This window comes from Ursus americanus, chromosome 15, assembly GCF_024610735.1.
Source record: "Ursus americanus isolate L20-20 chromosome 15, mUrsAme1.1.p, whole genome shotgun sequence".
Taxonomy (NCBI): domain Eukaryota; kingdom Metazoa; phylum Chordata; class Mammalia; order Carnivora; family Ursidae; genus Ursus; species Ursus americanus.
In genome coordinates, this window is record NC_142141.1 from 2,765,261 (window position 1) to 2,789,122 (window position 23,862).

Here is a 23,862-nt window from a genome sequence, read left to right on the forward strand (position 1 = left end):
GTCAGGGAAAGCCGCAGGGAGCAGACCATGCAGATTTTAGGAGGGAGAGCATTCCAGGCAGAGGAAACAGCTAGTACAAAAGCCCCAAGGCAGCCCGTGTCCAAGGATCAGCAAGGCAGGCGGTGTGACTGAAGCAGCATAATCGAGAGAAAGTAGTAGGAGACAAGGCCAGGATGAGTGATGGGGCCAGAAGATGCAGGGACATGTAAGGAGTTTGCTTTTACTTGGCATGGGATGGGGAGACACTGTCTGGTTCTCAGCAGAAGTGGGGTGAGCTACCTTGGGTCTTACTAAGACCCTTCCAGCTGCTGTGTTGAGAATGAGCCGTATGGGTTGAAGGAAAAAGCTGGGATGATCCAGGAGGGAGATAGTGTGAGTTCAGCTCGGGAGAGTGGCCAGATTCTGGCTGTATTTTGAAGGGAGATCTGTTATGTGTTGCTGATGGATGGGACATGGGTGTGCAAGAAAAGTCAAGGCTGATTCTAGGGCTTTTGGCCTGAGTGCCAGCGAGATGGCTTTGGGAAAGATGGTGGGTGGAGCAGGTTTGGGGAATCCAGCGCGCTGCTCGCTCTGGCTGCTGATGCGTGCTGGAGTGAAGTTGCTTGCAGACCCAGCTGCCTGCCAGACGCCCTCCCTGGATGTCCCCCAGACGCCGCACACTCAGCTTGTCTAAAACACAACTCCCCTTTTCCCCAGATCTGCCTCACACCCCCCAGCCCTGGCCAGAATCCTGCGGGCCACCTACTGCCACCCCCTACAGCCGCTGGCTCCTGTCAGTTTTCCCCAGGACCTCTCCATTCTGCCAACTCTCTATCCCTTGGACCTCTACTGTGCCAGCTTTCATCCAGATTATTGCAGAGAAGGGCTGGGTGAATGAATGAAGAACTGGAAGAATGAGAGGTTAAAGAATGGTGGACTAGCCCCTCTCCTCCCACCTCCACACCATCCCAGGGCAGTCTTTGAAATCTCATATTTCAGACTATGTCCCTTCCTCAACTACAAATCATTTACATCTCCGCAGGGCCTGCACAGACCAAAACTGTGGCCTACAGACATATTTTGTTTGACCCACATAGTGTTTTTCTGTTTCGATTTTGAATTAGGATACCTTACGTTAAAGTTCTGGATCTCCTGCTACTCGCTGATACTACCAGGATGCATTTCTGCAGAACAGTACTTGGCTAGTGAAGGAGTGGCTCCCCCTTTAGACAGGGCTTGCACTCTCTGCTTTGCTGCTTTCCTTAGCACTCCCTATTGTTCTATACCCAGCCTGCTTTCCTCACTGAAATTACCTACCTGGCCCATGTGGCATCAGAGTTTGTGACCTGTGGCCTAGAGGACAAAAGCATAACTTCACGGTAGCATGCTGTATGGGGTGGGCCGACAAGGAAGATGAAGGGTGCATGCTGCACGGGGTGATGGTAAATGAAGTTGAAAAGTTAGACCGTGAGGGCGCCTGGGTGGCACGGTCCGTTAAACATCCGACTCTTGGTTTCAGCTCGGGTCGTGATCTCTGGGTGTTGGGATCGCGCCTGGCATCAGGCTCCTAGGTCAGTGTGGGGTCTGCTTGAGACTGTCTCTCCCTCTCCCTGTGCCCCCTCCCCATGTTCTCTCTCTCTCTCTCTCTTAAATAAACAAATAATTTTTTAAAAAGGGAAAAAAAGACTGTGGCCAACTTGTGAAGGGCCCTGAATGCCATTTAGGAAGTCTGACCTTTATCCAGAGGACGACTGGGAGCAGAGAAGCAGGGGAGTGATATGGTGGGACAGGAGAGGACCAGGTGGAGGCAGAGAACCCAGTGAGGAGGCCCAGCTGCTAGGAGAAGGGTGGGAAGGAGAAGATGAAGTCTCCTCCCCACTGGGTCTTCCCTGAGTCTGAGTCTGTTTTCTTTGTGTTTCAGAACCAGATAGCGGCCTGGGGCACAAGTATGGTCATGAGGGCAGTTGGGCAGTGCTGAAGACCCAGCCTGGCTCCAGCTTCTTTGAAAGAACTCCAGCCCCCCAGCACCTCAGCCCACAGCCCTCTGCTGCCCACAGGATGGGAGCCTGGGGGCTGGGAACCCAGCCATGAGGGACTGCTGCCCCTCCCAGCAAAAGGCCAGCCCTGCACCCCCTAGGCACAAGCCCGCCCCAAGCCCAGGCATGGACTCCAGACACAGCAGCCCCAGTGGGGCTGGGGAAGGGGCCTCCTGTTCTGAGGGTCCTGCCGGGAGCCTGGCCTGCCCCTCCCTGACCTACATCCCTCCCCAAGAGGCAGCTACCAAGGAGACATTGGGGGCACATGGAGCCTTGATCTCAGGGACACCAGAAACCACCTTCTCTGGGAAGCCAGAGCCTGTGTCCTCAGTGAAAACTGATCCCTCATCCTGGGAGAACAGAAATCCTATGTTTTTGGAGAAGATGGATTCCAAGTCTTCAAAGCAGGCAGATTCCGCTTCCGTAGGAAAGGAAGAGGCTGGGTCCTTGAGGAAGGCAGATCCCATGTTTGTAGTAAAGACAGAGCCTGCAATCTTGGGAAAAGGGGATCCTTTGTCTTCTGGAAGGATGGATCCTATGACCCTGAGAAAGGAGGATCCTGGACCCTTGGGAAAGGTAGATCCTGTGTGCTCTGACAAGGGGGGTCCAGTGCCCCCAGGGAGGGAGGATCCCGCACCCCCTGCCCAAGCAGATCCTGAGTTCCCAAGAAAGGAGGGGCCCAGGTATTCAGGAAAGGAGCTTCCTGTGGCCTCGGAAGAGGCGGCTGCTTCCTCGGTGGGAAAGGCAGATCTTGTGTCCTTGGGAAAGAGAGATCCTGGGCCCTCAGGAAAGATGGATCCTCGGTCCTTGGAAAACACAGATTCTGCAGCTGCAGGAAAGCTAGACCCTGGGTCCTTGGCAACACTGACCGCAGGGTCATCAGGCAAAACTGAGCCTGTGTCTCCGGGAATAGTGGCTCTGGGGTCCTCAGGAAAGATGGATGCTACTCACTCGGGGATGACAGACCCTGCATGTATGGGAAGTGTGGAAACTGTGTCCTCCACAAAAGAGGACTCTCAGTTCCTGGGGAAGACGGACCCTACCTCCCTGGGAAAGGGAGAGCCCGCGTCTGTGAGAGTGATCAAAACCACATCTGCCGGGCAGGTGGACGCTGTATTTTCAGGAAAGACAGAAACCACGTCTTTGAAAAACGTGGATCCTGGGTCTTCGGGCAGGGTGGGAAAGGTGGATCCTGGGCCCTCAGGAAAGCCAGAACCCTTGTCTCCTGGGCGGGCACAAGCGAGGTCAAGCGGAAAGACAGAGACTATCTCATCACGAACAGAGGACCCCGTGCCCTCCACAAACGTGGATCCCATTTCTGTGGGAAATACAGAAACATCATCTTCTGGAAAAGTGAATCCTGAATCGAAAGGAAGGATAGACTCTGAGCCCTCAGGTCCAGGGAATCCCAAATTCTTGGGGACAGCAGGGCCCTCATCCTCTGTAAAAGCTGAGACAGAGACTGAGGGGAAAACAGATCCACTGTCCTCAGAGAAGGCAGGTCCTATGGCCTCTGGAATGGTGGGTCCCACGGCCTCAGGGAAGGTTGATCCCCTGGCCGTGGGCAAGATAGACGCCGTGAGCAGAGGGAAGGCAGAAAGCGTTCCTCCTGGAGACGCGGACTCTGTGTCTTTGGGAAAAGTGGCCCCCGTGACTCTAGAAAAAACAGTCCTGGCATCCTTGGGAAAAGCAGAAGCTGTCCCAGAGGGAAAGGTGGACCCTCTGCCCCCAGAGAAGGGGAATCCTATGAACTCCGCCAAGGTGGACCCCAGGGCCTCAGGGAAGGCAGAACCCAGGTCTGAGGGCAAAGCAGAAACAAAGCCCCTTGGGCAGGAGGGCCCTGCTTCATCCGGAAAAGCAGAGGCTGCATCTCTGCAGGAGAAGCCACTGGTCTTGGGGCAAGGGGAGCCGGAAGCCTCAGGAAAAGCAGACCCTATTGCCTCTGGGAAGGTGGAGCCTGTGATCCCCGGGAAGGCCGATGCCGCGCCTCCAAGAAGAGCAGAGTCCCCAGCCTCTGGGAAGTTGGCCCCCCTGACTCTGGAGAAGGCAGAGGCCTCCTCCTCCAGGCAGTCAGAAGGCAAACCCTGCGGCCCAGGCCCTTCTCCCGCGGGGGCCAGTAGTGGCGGAGGCCTCTTGGAGCCAGTGCCCGTGCCCAGCACAGAGGTCTCCAGCCTAGGCCGGAAAGACCTGGTGGCCGCTGGGGCCGAGAGAAGCCCCGGCCCGGAGGCCGCAGGGCCCCCGCCTGGGCCGCGGACTCGCGACAACTTCACTAAGGCGCCGTCGTGGGAGGCGAGCGCCCCGCCGCGCGAGGACGCGGGGACGCAGGCGGGCGCGCTGGCCTGCGTGTCGGTGGCCGTGAGCCCCATGTCTCCGCAGGACGGCGCGGGCGGCCCGGCCTTCAGCTTCCAGGCGGCGCCTCGAGCGCCCAGCCCCGCGCCCAGGCCACCCTCGCGCCGGGACGCGGGCCTGCAGGTGTCGCTGGGCGCCGCCGAGACGCGCTCCGTGGCCACCGGGCCCATGACGCCGCAGGCGGCAGCGCCGCCGGCAGCGCCGCCCGCCTTTCCCGAAGTGCGGGTGCGGCCCGGCTCCGCGCTGGCGGCCGCCGTGGCGCCCCAGGAGGCGGCCGAGCCAGTGCGCGACGTGAGCTGGGACGAAAAGGGCATGACGTGGGAGGTGTACGGCGCCGCCATGGAGGTGGAGGTGCTGGGCATGGCCATCCAGAAGCATCTGGAGCGACAGATCGAGGAGCACGGCCGCCAAGGGGCGCCCGCGCCGCCGCCGCCGCCGCCGGCCGCCCGCCCGGGCCCTGGTCGTGCGGGCTCGGTGCGCGCCGCGCCCCCCGAGGGTCCCGCCAAGCGCCCGCCCGGCCTCTTCCGCGCGCTGCTGCAGAGTGTGCGCCGGCCGCGGTGCTGCTCCCGAGCCGGACCCACGGCCGAGTGATCTGCTCCCCTTTTGTACGCCCGGGTTTCCAACCTTTTCAGGCTCCCTTCTTGACCCCAAGATCCTAGAAGGGATCCCCTCAACGGGCGGGAGGCCTCCTGAGGGGTGGGCAGCCTCTAGGGCCTTCTCATCCTCTTCTTTCCAGCCCCCTCCCCTGCCAAACTCACCAATGAACCCTCTCTTGCCCGGCCCCCTCATGGTCATGGGACCACGAACCCAGCTCTGACACCCCCCTGTCCCCTTCCAGCTCTCAGCTCCTCTCCCTCCCTGTCACACTGGGTTACCTCGGGGATCTGCCCAGCAGGCCCAGCCCTGAGAGCTGAGGCAGCCTCCTGAGATGTCCAGACTGGTAGGCTGAAGTCTTCAGTGGCTGCCAGGTCTCCAGAATGGGAGAGATTGTGTACAAAAGGTCCAAGTGTGCAAGGATTGGTGTGTGAGACCCCTGAGAGTTCAAGGCTCCAAATATGGGGCCCCTGGAAGAGTGTGTGTGTCCATGCAGTGGGCTGGCCCCCATGGCCCGGGCATGTCTTGCATGCTGGTAGTTGTCCCCAACTCCTGTCTCCCCCTCATCTGGCCCCGCCCCCAGCCCTGTCCACCCTCACTGGACACTGTTCACAATTCCTGACCGGGGGAAGGCAGCTGCAGGAGTGCCTGGGGCAGCAGTTGAAAGGAGAGTCTCAGACAGGTCTGGGAATCACAGTTAGAAGCTCATGGAAGGTTCTTGGGTCCCAGGCAGCCTGACAGCTGGTCTTGGGTATTGGGGGCAGGACAGAGAGCTCACTCTACAACCACAGTTGTCCTTTAATAGCTGCCCTCTCCCGCCCCTCATCCCTGTGTGTTGTGAGCCCCACGAGTCCCTTGTGACCACTCAATACCCCGTTCCCACCCCTCCAGCCACAGTTTTTGGCTACAAACTGTCACAATATACATTGGTAATAAAATTTCCCCCAATTCTTGTCAGCTGTGATTGGCTACAAGCAGAAGGGGACAGAGTAGCATATGTTATTGTGTTCAGAGAGGGGTAGGTGTGGTTTGGGGTGACAAGACCTCTTCTGAGGTGGACCAGAAGAGTGGGGGCCCACGTGGGGCTCTGCAGCAAGGGTCCTGTGACAGGGACATCACAGGTCTGTGGTGTCCAGGCCAGCATTGGTGAAGGGCAACGCATGCTGTCCGCCTCTGTCCATCTTCCTTCCTGACAGCACCACGCCCAGAGGCTCCGTATCTAGCTCCATCGGACTGTGTAGGGGCTCATTCTGTGGGGAGAAGGAGGGAAAGTGTGAAGGGCAGAGATGGGGTGATTTCCCCAGTCCTTAGGGGAGTCTTCAAGCCCATGACAGATGGCTCCTTAACTGGGGTCCCACCTGCTCTTCCTGGGGCCTCAGGTTCCTGGCTGTGTCCCAGAGGTGACCATGGCCACTAATGGTGCAGATGGGCTCAGGTGAACAGGTGAAGGGGTGGACCTGAGTGGGGAGGTCTACTCTGGCCTTTGCCCTGCTCCACGGACACAGCAGGACTTTGGTGTCCTTCCCAAGCCTGAATAATGCCAGGCTCTGCGTCCTGTGCCAGGGGTCAGTCCGATCCAATTTCTGCCACCTGCACCCCAAGGCAGACACTGTCCTGGGCGCAGTCCATCCATTACCTACAGTACCTGCAGGAACCCCCTGAGGGAGGGATCTTGTACCCCACTTTACAGATGTGGAAACTGAGGCTCAGAGGGCTCTCACGGCCAGGAAGAGGCAGAGCAGGGTTTGGATTACTGGTCTTGTTGGCTCTAAAAACTGTCCATTGCTGCCCCTGGTTGAATTCGGCATCTCCCTCTGCCACCCTTAAAGGGCCACGTCACACCCAGGGTCCCACCTGCAGTTCATCATGGCACACACTCATCTTCCTGCCTTTCCTCTTCCCTCTCCCCATGCAGCTTGCCACACACTCACACCTCCTCACAAGGATGCCCTCCTGTGAACCATCCCCCAGGCTCAGCTGCGCCAGCACAGGGACACCTATGGGGGCAGAGTCCCTGCCACCATCGTCCCCAGGGCATTCCACAGGCTTTTTCCAGACTAGGGCTCTTCCGGACCCTGGTAAACAGTAGAACATCTGAGGGGCCCCAGGAAGGACTAAACAGGGCTCCTCAGAGTCCTCACCATAGACCCCCAGTGGGAGCCGTGGGTGCAGTGCAGCCTAGGAAAATTCAACCTACCCTTGGAGACAGGAGACCTGAGTTCTGGTCTGCCCTTGCCTTGCATGTTTTCTGACCTCAGGCAGGTTAGCACCCAGAGCCTTCTGGCCTTGGTTGCTTGTGAAGGTTGGATTAGATCACCTCTCAGGTCTCTCAGACCTTCCACACAAACGTTTATGGAGGTCTTGGGTAAGTTGGGGCACCAAGAGATCCTCGGAAAAAGACCCCACCTGTGTTCTTCACCCAGAGACCCCCAGGCCCACCCACTGTTGCAGGAGAGGTGGTAGAACCTTGGGCCTTTCATTTCTCTGAAATATAACAACCCCCTGTCATCCTAGGACAGTCTTGGCTCTTTTCTGGCTTTTGAAGGTTGTCAGTGGCCCAGCTTCTCTCCCTCTCTAGACTCTTCTCTCAGGCTCCCTGCCCCTCCCAACCCACAGGTCCAGCCCCACCTGAAATTGGGACTCCACTCCCCTCTAGGGGTCAGCCTTGGCCTCCACCAGGGGTCACCTGCCTGGCCACAAGTTCTAACCCACAAGAGTGTTCTCTTCTTCCTCAGTTCCCCGCAGACATGTTCTTTGGAGTTTTGGTCCCAAACCATCTTCAACCAGAAATGAGCCATCCACCCCACTTCAGCAGTGCCTGGCACCCTGGATTGCCATCCATGACCTCCAGCTTTGGGGGTCTGTTTGGAGGCCTCCACGTTACAGCCAGATCCCTGTGCAACATTCCCACACCCCGCCTGCTGATCTACTCCCTGGTTCTCTAGCCTGCACATTAGAACCTCAAGAACTTTAACAACACGCTCAAGCCCAGGCCCACCCCACCCATTGGATCAGAATCTCCAGGCTGTGACACCTCATTGGCGTGTCTGAAGAGTTCTCCTGTGTGATTCCGGGTGGCAGCCCAGGCTGTGTGAACTGTTGATCTAATTGAACCATCTCACCTACTGAACAAATGGTGGCACTGCTGTGTATTTGAGCCTACCCTCTCTACTAGATTATGTCCACCTCCAGATTTCTTCCCTGCACCCGGCCAGCTTTCATACAAAGGGTATAAACTGAGGGAACCAGATTTTTTAGCTCTTGCTTCATGCCAGGTGGTTTTCATACCCTTTCTAACTTCATCCTCAAAAAGCTCTGCATGGTTAGTGTTCTGATCCCCATTTACAGATGAGGAAACTGAGAACCAGAGGGCAGTAACCCACCCCAAGTCACAGTGAACCAGTAGAAAAGCAAGGATTGGACCCTATTCCAAAGCCATGGGCTTCCCAGGGCCTGGTGCAGAGACATGTGCCTGTCGGCAACAGGTCCTTCAGCTCTGTCCCGAACCCCACCCTTCAGAGAAGGACCCCAAGTCAAGAAGCCCCAGACACCAACTCATCCCCCATCTTGCCTTGGTTATCTCCTTGTCCTTTTCCAGGTCGACAGAGTTGTCATCCAGGGAATTGAGACTGTGGGGGAGATGATGGAGCTCAGATAGTTAGTAGCCCCAGTCTTCCTTGTCCATGACCAAGAACCACCATTGCCTCCACCACCATCAACACATGACCATCTCCACCTCCACCACCATCATCTCCACCACCACCATCATCATCACCTCCACCACCAACTCTGCCACCATCATCTCCACCACCACCATCACCATCACCACCTGTACCACCACCACCTCTGACCAGCATGGCTGTGAGGGTCACTGCTTACCTCATGTGGTCTAGGTCACTGGAGGAGGATTGGGACTCAAAGTTCAGGTCCTTGGTGGGGAGGTTCAGCATAGGGTTGGCCCTGGAGAGAAGTCCTATTCAAGCAGTTGTGAACTTCAGACACCCCATGGAGCCTCTTACCCACTCTTCGACCCCCACTCACCGCTCAGTGGTGTACATGTTCGTCCCAGGGATGGCAGAGGCTAAGGGCATCACCCCTGCCGCTGTCTTCCGGGCCTCCTTGGCAGCCTTCACAGCCCGAAGCTTCCGGTGGTAGCTGTGGAGAACCGGGGGCTGGGGGGGTCACTACTTTCCCTGCACACCCACTGTGTGCCCAGTGCAGGCACTGAGAGCGTGACTTCACAACAACCCTGGCAGGTCAGAGAGTTAGTGCCATTTTACAGAGGGCACAAGTAAGAGCCAGAGAAAAGAACTGACTCGTCAAGGCTGGCCAGTGGCAAGGCCTGGAGTCAAATGCATATATGGCTGCTGACTCCAAACATATTGCAAAAGGAAAAAGAGGCAGCATTTATGAAATGCATAGTATGTGCCAGACATCTTGCTGGTTGCAGGACACACATTGCATCCTCGTGTGCCTTGAGGAATCTAGTGTTGTGCTCATTCTGCAAAGGAAACTGAGGCTCAGGAAGGGCAGATGACCTACCCAAGTGGCCACGACGGTCTCAGAGGATTAAATACAGATATACCGGATGCCTAAACCCAAGCTTTCTCTACCCACCAGATGTCTCGGATGGTGGGAAAGGTGGGGTTGGAGACCCCGGGGGTGATGGGAGCAGTACCTCTTCCGGGTACACAGGAGGGCCGTGGTCATGAGCACGATGACCAGCAGCAAAGCCACTCCCAGTCCTGTGGTGACACCGATGAGCAGCTTTGGCAGGTCCGACTCCTGGCTCTTCTGGGAGCCCTGGAGAAGAAGTGTGAGGGAGGTTGTGGGTGGACACCCCCCCCCAACTCCCGCATTAGCCCCGCCGAGCGGACACTCACCAGCACCACCAGCCCCAGCTGCAGCAGCTGCATCAGTGAGTCCTGGTCGTTCCGGATCATCCTGGCCACAGAGTCCCACTCAGACCCGAGGGACACTGGCATGCCCCAGGCACTTTGCTCACCCTCCTGCCCGCCCCAAGGGGAGCCCCACTCACACACTCAGCTCATCAAGGGTCAGGGCTGTCCCATTCGAGAAGACAAAATAGGCATCAAGGTAGGAACGGCCCCGGGCCCTGGAATGGGGGAGGGGTAAAGAGTAAACAGTCCAGAACCACCCAACAGGCCCCTCATGCTGCTGTTTCTCATCCTCACTCCAACCACTGGGCCTGTGGGCACTCACCGAGCCGTGGATTCTATGTCCTGAATGCTCACAACATAGACAGTAGTCCTGGTGGCCTGAACGAGAGCCCTGAAAAGGGGGCAGATGTCACAGAGGCGTAGGGTAGGGGCCTTAGGCCAGGCCTGTGGCCAGGACTCTGCCAGTGGAATTAGGAATTGTGTGAATTAGAAAGGGGTGCCTCCTCCAGCCAGCTTCACTGTCTACTAAGATAGCACCTCTGTGCAAATTAGACAAGACAGGCCCTTCCTCTGGGGCTGGGTTTAGGACTGAGCAAGCACAGTGCCCTTGTGCAGTACACAGCCTTCGCAACTATACATGGAGGCCCTGTTTAGGCCTCGCTCTGCCCAGCCAACCCTAGGCTTCTAGGAGCACTGGGAAAGGAAGTGCAGGTACAGGTACAGATAGAAGACAGGGACAAAATCAAGTGCAGGTCAGAGACAGGTTTGACATATATTCCGTCCAGGTCTTGTCAGGGACCAGACTCCCAGGCCCTGTTCTTCCCCACAGCCCCCTCTAGGTGCTCCAAACGTACGCGGTAATCTCGTCCATGTTGGCGCCCACCTCCTCCTTGGTCATGGAGAACTGCAACCTCACGCGCAAGCTTTGGTCCACAGTGAAGAGCTACAGGAGGGAGGCGTGGGGCACATGAGGCACAAGGGACCCAGGAGCTGGCAGGGGGTCCCGGGGCTAGAGGCAGGGCCCAACACTCACGTCCAGGGTGATTTTGGCTTCCAGAGCAGGACCCACTGAAGGTGTGTCCTGGGCCTGGACTGTCACTTGGTAAGCGCCTTGGAGAGTGGAATCAAGGTTGGTCACCAGCCTATTGAAGACAGATGAGCACAGCTCAGTCTTGGTACCCAAGCTGGAGTCTTCTGGAACCTACTTACACCCCCCAGGGTGGGGAACTCACTGTCTTGGGACCCCCTTGCCTCCCCCCCATCCAGGGGCTGCCCACAGTTACTCAATGCTGCCAGTGAACACGTTGGCCTCCGAGGAGGTAGTGACCCGGAAGAAGCCCTGGAAAGGGGTCGTGGCCCCATCCTTGGTCATGAAATCCACTTGGAGGATGGAGAACAGGATGGCCCCGTTATTCCCTGAGTCATCGTCTCTGGCCTGGGAGAAAGAATGGACAACACCTAGGGGCCAGGCCAGGCACCCCTCCACCCCCAGCAGGAATCGGCAGCTGAGATGGCCTGGGAGGCTGGTCCCAGCATCTCCATCAGCCTCCTCCGGGCCGCCCCCAACTAAACAAACACCTTAAACGATGCGCTTGCTTTGCAAACCCAGGGTTGGACAAGTCCCTGCTTCTGGCCCCTAACTCAACAAGTTGCTCTCCAAAGTCCATCCCATGTGGAAATCCTGCCCTGCTTCCCCCCCCACCCACTGCCACACACACACACACACACACACACACACACACACACAACCATACAGACACTCAAATTTCCTGAGCACCTACTGTGTTCCTTCCCTTAAATCCCTCATTTCAGTGTTTACTGACATGAGTACAAATTTCCCTAGTGGGCCATGAAATGATTGGAGGAGACGGCATAAATATTCTTGTTAATTCTGGTGCCTTTTAGAGAAACATATAGCCAACACACAGACCCGTGAGCCCACTGTTCAGACTGAGACCAAAGCTGGTGATTAAATTTCAAAAAAAGAGTCAATTTAAAGAAAATGGCTCCAGCCTATGGCCACACTCACGACATGGGAATGCAATTGGCTGAAGATTGGAGGACTCTTTAAGGCTTGAAAAAACCTGGAGAGAGAATTACTATCCCCATTTAATGAGAGGAAACCAGGGCTCTGAGGGAGACCCTGTCCTGCTGAAGACAGCTCGAAGTGGGGAAGGCTGGCCTCCTCCCATGGCACAGGGAGGGGCGCACATACCCCCAACCTCTTCACCCCACACGTCACTGCCAGGACCTGCCAGCTTCTTTCAGGAGAGAAACTGAGCCCCAGGAGTGCAGGCAGCACCCCAGGTCAGTAAGAGGCCCCACCAGACCCGGGCGCCTGGGCTGTGTGGGAAGCCTCGCTTGCCCGCGTGGCACGCCCAGCACCCTCTAACAAACACTCCCACGTCCGACGCCGTAAAATCCTGAAAGTATTTTTATAATTTCACTCTGGAAATTATGTATCTGCAAGGAACTCATTTAGTTTACAGTTGTTATGATTTGTCTGTATGACTCAAGAATTGTGGTGTAGTGAAAAAAAATCTAGCCTACGAATAGTTTTTATGGTCATGAAATTTTTATGACAACCAAATGACAATTAAAGGAGTTTAATCCTATCAATTAGGCAAGTGTTCATCTCCATTCTGGGGTTTTCTTTTCATATGTTGGAGCCAATAAATTTCCTTTCTAGTGTTAAAACATTTTGGGGGCAGCCAAAAGGCCTGAAGGCCTTGGTCCTGTGTCTCCCGGGGCTAATGTGATGGACAAAGGCAGGAGCCAAGGGCTTACCTGGACAGAAGCCACCTGCTGGTTGGGCACCACAAGTTCTGGGATGATAACTACAAGTGTGGACAAGAAGGGGTCACTGGGGTCAGGGCCAGCGCCCACCTGGCTGAGCGCTGATCACAAGCCCAGCTCAGGATGCAGTCTCCCCAAACCTTCCCTCAACCTCTCTACCATCAAAACCCCCCATTACAACAGCCTCTGAGTCATCAGTTAGCAGCTCATCCGCCTCCCATTGTGCAGATGGGGAAACTGAGGCCCAAAGAGGGAGGCCCCGGCCCAGGGTCCGATATGAGTTGGGGCAGAGCTGCGGTCTCCCCTCCTGTTGAAGGCCTTCCTTTCTTTCCAAGGGCGCTAAGGGGGGTCGATGTGAGCTGCTCAAAGGAAATCCCGGCCGAGTATGGAGGGAAAGGCTGGCCGCTTACCAAAAGTCTTATTGGCAGGCAGAAAATAGGGAGCGTTGTCATTCATGTCCTCAATGGTGATGGCGAGGCTTCCTAGAGGAACAAGGTTGGCTGGTTCTGGCCTCTAGGCAGAGGCCTGACCCAGAAAGCCTGCACCTCAGCCATGCCCCCCCCCCCCGCTGCCTCCCTCCCATGCATCTCCTATGCACTGCCCCCTGCTCCTGCCCTGGGGCGCTCACTCAGTTTCCTCTGCGGCACAGAGTATCCTCCCCATACCTCAGAGAGGGTAGCACCTTGTCCGAGATCATCCGGCCGGGACAGCCCGGCCCGGGTACATGCCACCTGGCCACTACATGAGCCTGACGCTTGCTAGCTGTGTAAGCTGGGTTACTGATCTGGCCGCCGTCTGCCTCAGTTTCCTCATTTATAAAACTGGACAGGGATCCCCTACCCCACCAGTTGTGTGGGAGTAACATAAAGACGTGTTTTTAACGGTGCCTGGCCCAGCTCTCGGCTGCGGGACGGTCTCAAAGCAGGCGACTGTTAATATGGTTCTTCAAGCCGTCACAATCAGAGGGGGGTATGAGCACCCAAGACACCAGCGAGTCTGTGCCAGGCACCGCGCTAAACGCTTTTCTCGCGTGTTCTTGTCTTCGCGGTCAACCTACTGCCCAGCGCCACTTGACAGGTGGGGATGGAAACTTAGGGAGGTGTCACAACTTTCCCGGTGACACAGCTGCTAAGGCCTGGGGCCGGAAGTCGGACCCCAGCCCGTGGCCCCCGTGCCACAGCCTCCCGAGCCCAGCGGGCCGGGCCGCCTCACCATTGTCGCTGTAGGCCAGGAAGCGGGGGTCCGTGGTGAGGTCGCAGGCCCGCACGACCAGCGTGACCAGGTCACAGGTCTCATAGTCAATGGCCTCACTCTGCCTGATGAACACCGAGCCGTTGGCCAGCACAGAGAACCAGCCATGGCACAGGCTGCCCACGTTGACCCCAGCCTTGGTACAGATGACGTTCACAAGTTGTACCTCCAGCTGGGCCATGGTATCCACGTCCCGGGCAATCACCTGGGCCACCAGGCCGTGCTGTGAGCCGTTCTCAGCTACGCGGATGCCCCGGAGCGAGGCTGAGTCCAGAGTGGGTGCTTCATCATTCACGTCCTCCACGGCCACAAAGACTTTCGCCGTGGCCTCTTTCCCCTGGGGGTCTGGGTTCTCGGCACTCACTGTCAGATTGTAGGCGGCCTGTGTCTCATAGTCCAGGCTCACGTCCGAGGGCAGCCAGAGGTGGCCCTCAGCCCACCCAGACCCCAGCAGCGAGCCTCGGAGCACGAAGTTGTTGGCGCCGCTCCCCGACAGGCTGAAGCTGATGCGGTTGTTGGCTTCCGTCTGATCCGCATCCCAGGCCTTCACCACGCCCACCAGCTCTCCTGCGGATGAGGGCAGACTTCACAGGGACCCTGGCCCAGCCACGGACGCTTCCTCTGCCCTCGCCTCCCTCAAGTGCCCCTGGGAGGGGTCAGATGCCTCACTGGGCCCCAGCCCCAGTGCCCGGCCTGACTCAGAAAGGACTTACCTGGGTCCCTCTCCTTCACCGAGAAGGAATAGACGGACTGGTTGAAGATGGGCAGGTTGTCATTGATGTCCTGCGGGCAGAGGAAGTTCTGAGCCCGGGGGCCTCAGGAGCCCCCACGGTTCAGCCTCCCCAGAGCCAGACTGAGAAGCTCGCGTTTCCTCTGACCAAGGCACAGACTCTCACTCGGCGTCTCCTCAGTTCACAGATGAGAAAAGGGCCTCTGAGAGGAGAGAACTAGCCCAGGGTGCACACCTGGGGCTCGCAGGCCTGTGGCAGGACCTCAGAAGTTAGTTTTACACGTTCAGGGAGCCCCAGCTCCTAAACCTGTTTCTCCAACCACAACTCAGAGCCATCTCAGACTCTGCTCTCAGGAAGGGTGGTTGAGTCCCTATCGGTGTCCCTGTCTGGCCCAGCTTGACTCCCCATCTCTCAGATTTATTGTGTTGGTACCAATACTGCTGTTTCCACAAAGGCCCCATGGCCCAAGCTTTCCCTTGTCCCCTCTTTTCTCCCGTCCCTCCTGAGCTCAGGCGACCCCAGGACACTTGCTCTGTGCTCAGGCAGAGCTGAACTCCGGGCACCTGCCAAGGCTTAGGCCTGGCCCTGGCCTTAGATGCCCACTGTTTTCTGTTCTCAACTACCCTCTCCGGCCCTGGCCACCCACACCTACAGAGACTGCCACTGCTGTCACCGCACGGAGCTGCCTCCAAACTGCTTCCTCCCCAAACACCGGTGTATGCTGGGGGTGCCCTTGGCTTTTCCAGCCCTTCCCCGGGGCAGCCCACACGTGTCTGCTTCTGCCTTCAGCTTTTTCTAAAGAATGGTTCAACAGACATCTTTGAAAACAAAGCCATCTCCCCCTTAACTAGATGTATTTTCTGCTGGTGATTTCCCAGAATGGCGTTTCTGGCTCAGTGCATGTGGCCAGCTGCTTCCTAAGTCACAGGGGTGGCAAGAGCGCAGCTCTGAGTTAAATCCAGCCCCGCCTCTGCCTCACATGTGACTTGACTTCTCGGAGCCTCAGTGTCTTCATCTGCAGGATGGGGTCATAGTCCCCACTCTAGGGGCGGTTGTGAGGACTAGTTTGGGGGTGTGAAAGGACCTACTCGCTCACTAAACACAGTTCTGCTTTCTTCCTTCTTCATGGCCTACTTCACCCCAAGGACAGCTGAACAAGCTGACAAGTCCTAATTCGGCTTCTGTTTCTCCATTTTCCCTGAGGTCTCCCTCTGATCCTTGCAGGAAAGCAGCACATCCCACCCCAGTGGCACACAGGGCTGCACTGTGGGGTGGTGTGGGCTGTGCACTGCACAGGCTTAGGGGGCGCCATCCACATCACGGGCATTGTAGAGGCGCCCATTTGTTACAACGCTTTTGTAGAGGAACGTGCCCTGTGGGCTGGTGGCAGCCTAAGAACCAGACAGACTGGGTTCAAAACCCCATTCTGCGGCCCTAGACAAGCCTCTCACCCTCCGTGCCTCAGTTTCCTAATCAATAAAATGGTAATAGGGGCGCCTGGGTGGCTCAGTCGTTAAGCGTCTGCCTTCGGCTCAGGGCATGATCCTGGCGTTCTGGGATCGAGCCCCGCATCAGGCTCTTCCAGTGGGAGCCTGCTTCTTCCTCTCCCACTCCCCCTGCTTGTGTTCCCTCTCTCGCTGGCTGTCTCTCTCTCTGTCGAACGAATAAATAAAATCTTTAATAAAAAATAAATAAAGAAAATGGTAATAACCATCCCTACCTTGCAGGGCCAGGTGTGTAGTAAAACCTGTAAGTGCTGATTTCCCCCTTCTCTTTACCTTGAATGGCGGTGAGGTGATAGGAGAGTTTCAGCAGAACTTTGGGAATGGTAATTAGAGTCAATATGGTAAGAAGTTGCTGCCCTATCTGTAGGAGAAACGTTCCAAGGCCCCCGGGAGATGACTGAAGCCACAGGTGGTACCAAAACCTGTATACACTATGTTTTTTCCTATACGTACATACCGGTGATAAAGTTTAATTTATAAACTAGGCATCGAATATACTATATATTCTATATATAGTAGAGATAACTCATAATAAAATAACTAATAATAACTAAAAATAAATAGTTAATAATAACTAATGATAAAATAGAACAACTATAACAATATACTGTGATAACAGCCAATGTGAATGTGGTTCCTCTCTCTCTCTCCAAATATGCGATTGTCCTGTACTCGTCCTACTTCTTAGAGATGATGACATGTGCACGCGATGAGATGAAGTGAGGCGATGACGTGGGCATTGTGACGTCGCTAGGCTGCTCCTGACCTCCTGACGATCTGTTACGTCAGAAAGGGGATCATCTGCCCCCGGATCGCTGCTGACTGCCGCTGACCCAAACTGAGCAAAGTGAAACCAGGAAACGCGGAGGTCGGTGGCAGGGGGTGACTGCGTACACTGAGTACCTTCCTTGGGTCGGGCACTCTGCAAAGCACTGTCCATTCGTTAACTCACTTTCTGGTATTTTTATCACCATTTTACAGGTGAGGGACTTGAGGGCACAGGGAGGTTGAGTGATTGCCTAAGTCCACACAGCTGAGCCAGAACCCTAACCCAGGCAGCCTGCTTCCAGAACTCTCTTGCCCACACGCTGCAAAGGGCAGAAATGTGACTCCAGTTGGAGGGGTGGGGGCTCCGGCCGTCTGCTGGGAGCTCTCCAACACAGGGCCCGTCCTGGCACCCTGCCTGCGGCTGAGCCAGGCCTTACCTCCACGTTGATGGTGACGTTAACTTCAGTGCTGAGGACAGGCACGCCACAGTCAGCCACAAGCACGGTCAGCACAATCCGGCCCCCCAGGGCAGGTTCAATGGCCTCTCGGTCAAGGGGCCCCAGGTTTCTGAGGATCCCTTTATCAGGGTCCACCGAGAAGTTGTGGCTGTAGGGGCCCGGCAGCAGGCTAAAATGCAGACGGCTGTTGTTGGTGTCGGGCTGATCGTTGTCCTGAGCCTGTGGGAGAACCAGCATCCGGACATTAGGTCTCAGGGGCTCCCCAGCTCCCCAGCGCCTCCCCTGCAGCCTGGCCTCCCCCTCCAGCACTGGCCCATAAAGGCAGTAACTGGGCCTAATGCCAGTGGGACACGGGCCAATCTCTCAGCCGCAGTCTCCCATCAAAGAGGGTCCGATCAACAGCTTGCAAGAGCTTCTGAGGTCTTAAGCCCTGAGGTCACTCATCGATCCCACAAACATTCACTGCATACCGACCATGTTCCCGGCCCTGTTCTAGATGCTGGCACTGAGTCATGAGCAAGACGGTGCCCTTACGAAGCTGAGGTTCTAGTGGGGAGGAGGCGTGGGGCAGTATAGCATAGATATTCAAAATTCAAAAACAAGTATAAAATAAGTGTGAAGTCCAACGAGATTCTGGTTTTCCCACAATGACTACTTCAGTGCTGTTTTTTAAAACAGCTGATTCTTCACCCAATTCATGTGCGTGCGTGCGTGCATGCGTGCGTGTGTGTGTGTGTGTGTGTGTGTGTTCCTGGCCTGCCAGGGTTCTGAACGTGTGCTTGGTTTGCCTTTGGGGTGATCCAGCATGAAGAATACAGCAGGTTTGTCCCCGGGCCTTTGCATAAGCCTTCCCCTCACCCTGAATGCCCTCTACACCTCTCTGTCTGACTCCAAGCCAGGTTGGTGATTCCCCAGGGCCTCCGCATCCTTGGAGCTATCTTCAACACAGCACAAGTGACACCCTTGGGTGTGTGGCACCCTCCCCCTAAATGAGAGTCACGTGGGGGCAGGAATTATGGTGGATTCATCTCAGGGGACTGGGGCCCAGCAAAGGGCCTAGTGCACCACAGGTTATCAGCAAATGTGGCTTTGAATCCAGAGCTGGGCTACTCTGACTTGGAACCTCGTCTTGTCCCTTCCTCCTTGCCCATCCCCCACCTTCAGCTCTTTCATTTCAGTTCCTTTGGGATCTTGTGTATTAAATGCCTCCTGTACAGGCAGCCAGAGGTGGTTTTTCCAGAAGCCTGAGCCTGTCTGTTCACCTCTCAGCACTTTGAATTCAGGCCAATTAATTCACCAAGCGCTTCTCAGAGCTCACGCTGGGCGCTGTGGTTACAGCAGCAGATCTAAAATGCTCCTGCCCCAAGGAACCCACAGACCAGAGCAGCAAGAAGAAAAGGCCCAGGTTTCAGGGCAGAAAGGTCTGAGCTCTGGCTTCAGGGCTGCCACCTACTGGCTGTGCGAGCCCAAAAAAGTCACTTAACTTCTCTGGCCTCAGTGTTCTCCGTCTGAGAATTGGGGAGCATTAGAGCATCTGCTTCACAAGTCAGTCAGGACACCGGGGAGGGGACTGTGCTCTGGAGACCTCACAGCCCCGGGAGTAGGAGTGCGCTCTGTGGCCACGTGATTGCCATTCTGAGGACCTGGTTTCTTTCCCACTTCTTCCAAGGCCCCCTTTCAGATGACTCCGGGAGAGGCTTGCCTCTGATGTTGTCTGGAGCCAATCGTGGATTTTTACCTCACGGACCCTGTGAACCTGGCCACTGGTATTTCCTTTTTTGCACTGGCTATCAGGAAGCCCAGAACTGAATTTTCAGCTCCCCTCCTGGCAATTGTGTGGTTCTGGTTCTAACTTTACCTTTGTGCCCGTTAGCAACACCATTCTCGTTTTCCCTTTTTCCTTATTTCTCCGTTTTTTTTTTTTTACCTGACTTTTTCATCAAAGTCACCTCAAATCCTTTTTGGAATGAGACAGGGGCTGGAATTAAAGAGCAGTATGTTTTTGAGGACATGCTCTGTGCTGGGCTTTGTGCTGAGACCTTTACATGTATTATCTCATTATTCCCCAAGTGACCCTAGGAACAAGGACCATGATTGTCCTCGTTTTCCAAAGAGGAGACAGAGGCCCTGAGAGACGGATAAACATTCTCAGGACCCCAGAGGAGACCCCAGACTCCAACCCAGGGCCAGCATGACTACAGAGCCAGGCTCAGTCCCCCGCCCCTGTCCCAGCCGCCGAGTCCAGGCCGGCCCGCACCTGGATGGTCACGAAGACGTCGCCCTCCTCCTCCTGGACAAAGATGTTATAGGAGCCGCTGACCACAGGGGAGTTGTCGTTGATGTCCAGCAGGACGACGTGCAGCGTCGTGGAGCCCGACAAGTTCCCACCATCTGTGGCCTGCAACGTGAGGTAGTACTCGGCCTGCTGCTCTCGGTCCAACAGGTCGCTGTTCCTCACTGTCACTGTGCCCGTGTCCGGATCCACCGCAAAGATGTCTGCCCTGCTCAGCATGGCCAGAGGCAGCAAACAAAGATACGGGACACCCCCTTCAGTTAGAGTTTCAGGTAAACCACGAACAACGTTTTAGTGTGCCCCACGCGATATTTGCCACCTACTTATACTAAACAAATTATCTGCTGTTTATCTGAAATTGAAACGGAACCGGGTGTCCCATAGTTCACCTGCCTGCTCTAGCCCCACCGCGAGGCAGAGAGGCAGGGCTGGGCCTCGCTCGTCCGCCTGCCCCCGCCCACCCTGAGACCTTACCCGCTCCCTGGAAGCAGGCTGTAGGTGATGCGGCCCCCCTCACCCGTGTCAGGGTCAAAGGCCTGTGAGGCAGAGAGATAGGCAATGGAACATGGTTTGGAAACGATGGCACTCACTGCCAGCCACACAATCGAAGGGGACAGGGCTATCCTGCTTCCTGTCACAGAGGGAGAAGGCCCAACGCACTCCGATTCACAAGCAGACACCCCCCCACACATGCGTGTGCACTGGCTCAGGCCTGAGGACATTGGATGATACCGAGACTTGGGCAGGGTCACGGTCCCCAGGTCTGCCCTTCCCCGTGTCTCGACAAGCCCAGCCCCACGGGGTCCCCACCACTCACATGGATGCTGTTGGTGACCACAGTGCCGTTTGCACTGTGCTCCTGGACGCTGAGGTTGTACAGGCTCTGGGGGAATGTGGGCCTATGGTCATTAATGTCTCTAAGGTGGATGGTCACCAGGGCGACGGAGGCGTTCCCACTGACTGAGTCCGTAGCCATGACCTAAGGACAGAGGAAGAAGCAGCAGCAGTGGGATCAGAGTGCCCGTGGACTGTGCTCCCGGGCGCCCCAGAGCGGCCCTCACCTGCACAAGCATCACCGTCTTCGTCTCGTAGTCCACCAGCTCGGGAGCCCTCACCAGCACCTGCACGTCCACGGAGCCTGCTGCCCGCTCGGGGGAGACGCTGAAGGCTGCGGCATCAGGGCCCGCCACGGTCAGCAGGAAGGTGCCGTTGCTGCCCTGTGGAGACGGGCCTGGGGTATAGTCGAGAACCCAACCCCTGCAGTGCACCAACCTGCATCTGGCCCCTAATCCCTGGAGCCCATGAGAGGGGACTTTTAAAAGACTGCGGCAAGAGGGCCCTGGGGAAGCTGGGCTGCTCACTGTTCCCTGCAAATGTGGGCTCATCAGGAGAAGATGTCCCCAGGTGCCTGGGCTCCTGCCTTGGGCTGGAAAGACAGAGCCTGGACATACTGCCCTCACTCCTGGAAGACATCACTGAGTCTTCTTTACCAACCCCCACTCAACACGGTCCACCACCCATACCGACACCAAACACCAGCAACACCCAGCATCACCCCATTACCCACACCACCCTCCCTTCCGCACCCCTTCCACCTCACTCAACTACAACCACCAAATCAACACACCCACCCACCTACCACCACCCAATACCACCCTCCACCCCACATTTTGTACCAACTCAACATCACCAAATACTACCAAACACCGTCCGTAGGTGTTCATTGCTCAGTGCCACCAGCTCACCCAGCACTCAATACCCACCCCACTGAAGAATACCCTCCAACTTCACACTCACTCAGGCCATTTTATGCTCAACACTGCCGCACCCCCAATAGCCAACACCCCAACATCCCTCTCCTCAACACCACTGAACACTATACCCCACTCAACATTACCTAGCATCCAGTATTAACCCACTCAATCCTGCCCTTCTGTTCAGCACCACCTCGCATTGCCCTGAACACAAAGCTACCCACCAGCGTGACATCACCCCACATTTCCAAATATCACCTAACAACTCCGATTTTCCACCACTGTTCAAGTTCAGCACCACAGCCGCCACCACTCACCCCCCCACTCTGCACCGTGGTACCGAATTCTGTGGCTCACTCCCCACCATCACCCTCGCCCGGCCATCCCTTGCTGGGGTGCACCTGCCTTGTCTGGGTCGTAGACCACCATGGTGAGGTCATCGATGGGGATGCGGGTGGACGCGTGCTCATCCACGTAGCCAGTGAAGTTGACCTGAGCCTCTTGGGGGGTGAAGGTGCAGGCTGGAAGGCTGCAGTTGTAGAACTCAGGTTTGTGGTCGTTGACATCTGTCACCGTCAGCGTGACCCATATGCTCACTTTGGCCTCCTGCCCATAGATGTTGGGGTGCATCTCGGTGGCCTGGGGGCCGAGCAGAAACCAGAGAGCAGAAGTCAGAGAACCAAAGCTCAGAGAGAACAGAGGTCAAAGGTGTGGTACAAAAGAGGCAGTGGACCCCTCACTCACCGTGACCTGCACCTTCACCTCCTCATCCTCATCCAGCAACTGCTCACGGTCCAGGGAACCACTGACCGTGATCACCCCATCCAGGCCAATGTTGAACCAGCCGGGCCTTGTGGAGTCTGGGGAGAGGCAGCAGGAGCTGCTATTTCCAGTGGCTCTGGCAGAGCCCCCACCTCTTCCTCCACCTGGGGACACCCCCGTTCTCACTGGAAATGCTGTAGGTCACTGGGTCATTGATGCCTTTGTCACTATCCACAGCCTCTACCTTCAGCACCGACGTTCCCTGTGCAGAGAAGCAGCTGGTTTCAGGGTGCTAGACCCTTTCCCGGCCTCTTGTGTCGACCCAGACCCCTCCGGGTCCCGTGGCACACCTGGGGTGCATCCTCAGCCACAGAGGCCGAGTAAAACTCCCTGACAAACTGGGGGTCCAGGTCTGGCTGGTCGATCACAGAGATGGACAGGAAGACAGGCGAGGAGCACTGGACGATGAAGATGTTGTTGTATGTGCCGCCCGAGTCCTGCAGGGAGACAGGTCTCCATAAGGCCAGGCCTCGGGCTGTGGCGCCCCTCCGTCTGCACCCCCACTCACACAGGCCTTCAGCTCCAGCTGATAGAAGGCACTCTTGTTGTTGTAGCTGAGGCTGCCATTGAGGACGATGGAGCCGTTGGGGAAGATCTCGAAGAGGTGCTGGCTGTCCCCAGTGCTAGGGATGACCTGAGGCAGAGCACAGTCAAGCCAGAACCCCCCTCTGAGACACTGGGGCTCGAACCCTGGCTCTGCTCTTGACCAGCCCTGCCGCCCTCACCACGTCACATGACCTCTCTGAGCCTCAGTTTCCACCTCTGGGAAATGAGCTCAGGTGTCTCAGCAGTGGGTTGAGAGGAGAGTCCATGAGGTAAGGTATGTGCTGGGGTCATCACGGGCAGGAGACAGGAGCTGTAGCTGGCAAACCTGTCTGCAGGAGAACTGGGGTCACGCACCCCCGCTGTCTGTGTGACTTTGGACAAGACACTGTGCCTCTCAGTTTCCTCTTCTGTGTATCATGAACTCAGCAAGGGCCCAAACAGTGGCCCAGGCGAGAGGGTGGGAAGAAGGGTCCTGTCCATGGCAGGCACCCTCCTTAAGTAGTTTAGGCAAGTGAGGTCCAGAGGGGGCCAGCAAAAGGTTTGGGAGCCAGGGCTGGGCCAGCACTAAGACCCTGTCCTCATCCCAATATGCAAAAGTTCCTGCAGGCTGTGTGGGAGATGCTGCCCCCTGGTGGTCTTGAGAAGCAGTGGGGCCCATATTCCCCCAGGACTTGTCCACGCTCACCTCTTCTATGTGGTACACCACCGATCCTGCCGACCCCGTGTCTGGGTCCGTGGCCAGCACAGAAAACACCAGGGAGCCGACGGGCAGGGTCTGTAATGAGGAAGTCCAATCCATCCCGTCTGTGACCGAGCACTCATTTCCCCTCCCTGAGTTCGTGCCCCAATTGTACCACAGGGATAAGGCTTTCTGGAGCCTGAAACCCAGTGTTCCCCTTTCCTTCCCACCTGGGCTGGGCCTCTGGAGACAGCTGGGGGGAGGGAGGGATGGGAGCAGAGTACCCCCTCTTCCTCTCCCTACCACCTCAGCTGGCTTCTGATATGCAGAGCCCCTTGGGATAAGGATGCACAATCATTCCAGAACCCAGGATGTGCCACTCTCCTGCTCAAACAGCCCG

At 56.6% G+C, this 23,862-nt stretch overlaps 2 protein-coding genes across 3 annotated transcripts in view; one reads left to right on the forward strand and one right to left on the reverse strand.

Annotated features, from left to right (window-relative positions):
* Positions 1-1,907: 1,907 nt before the first annotated feature.
* On the forward strand, positions 1,908-4,959 carry GPRIN1 (G protein regulated inducer of neurite outgrowth 1). The gene has a single exon (XM_045804004.2). The coding sequence runs from the start codon at positions 2,067-2,069 to the stop codon at positions 4,953-4,955; it is 2,889 nt and encodes a 962-aa protein (XP_045659960.2). The 5' UTR covers positions 1,908-2,066; the 3' UTR covers positions 4,956-4,959.
* A 932-nt stretch (positions 4,960-5,891) lies between these two features.
* Positions 5,892-23,862, reverse strand: part of CDHR2 (cadherin related family member 2) — a 35,489-nt gene continuing 17,518 nt past the window's right edge. For both annotated transcript variants that reach the window (XM_045801079.2, XM_045801163.2), the window contains exons 7-32: positions 23,469-23,558; positions 22,746-22,871; positions 22,528-22,674; positions 22,364-22,439; positions 22,160-22,275; positions 21,821-22,054; positions 20,723-20,878; positions 20,479-20,640; positions 20,136-20,197; positions 19,626-19,869; positions 17,348-17,587; positions 14,620-14,689; positions 13,868-14,473; positions 13,066-13,137; positions 12,647-12,696; positions 11,143-11,294; positions 10,893-11,001; positions 10,714-10,802; positions 10,182-10,250; positions 9,997-10,074; positions 9,842-9,902; positions 9,637-9,761; positions 9,000-9,113; positions 8,838-8,918; positions 8,530-8,587; positions 5,892-6,208 (exon numbers count right to left, since the gene is read on the reverse strand). In XM_045801079.2, the coding sequence (XP_045657035.2) occupies positions 6,074-6,208; positions 8,530-8,587; positions 8,838-8,918; positions 9,000-9,113; positions 9,637-9,761; positions 9,842-9,902; positions 9,997-10,074; positions 10,182-10,250; positions 10,714-10,802; positions 10,893-11,001; positions 11,143-11,294; positions 12,647-12,696; positions 13,066-13,137; positions 13,868-14,473; positions 14,620-14,689; positions 17,348-17,587; positions 19,626-19,869; positions 20,136-20,197; positions 20,479-20,640; positions 20,723-20,878; positions 21,821-22,054; positions 22,160-22,275; positions 22,364-22,439; positions 22,528-22,674; positions 22,746-22,871; positions 23,469-23,558 (3,522 nt within the window). In that variant the 3' untranslated portion in view covers positions 5,892-6,073. The remainder of the gene's footprint in view (positions 6,209-8,529; positions 8,588-8,837; positions 8,919-8,999; positions 9,114-9,636; positions 9,762-9,841; positions 9,903-9,996; positions 10,075-10,181; positions 10,251-10,713; positions 10,803-10,892; positions 11,002-11,142; positions 11,295-12,646; positions 12,697-13,065; positions 13,138-13,867; positions 14,474-14,619; positions 14,690-17,347; positions 17,588-19,625; positions 19,870-20,135; positions 20,198-20,478; positions 20,641-20,722; positions 20,879-21,820; positions 22,055-22,159; positions 22,276-22,363; positions 22,440-22,527; positions 22,675-22,745; positions 22,872-23,468; positions 23,559-23,862) is intronic.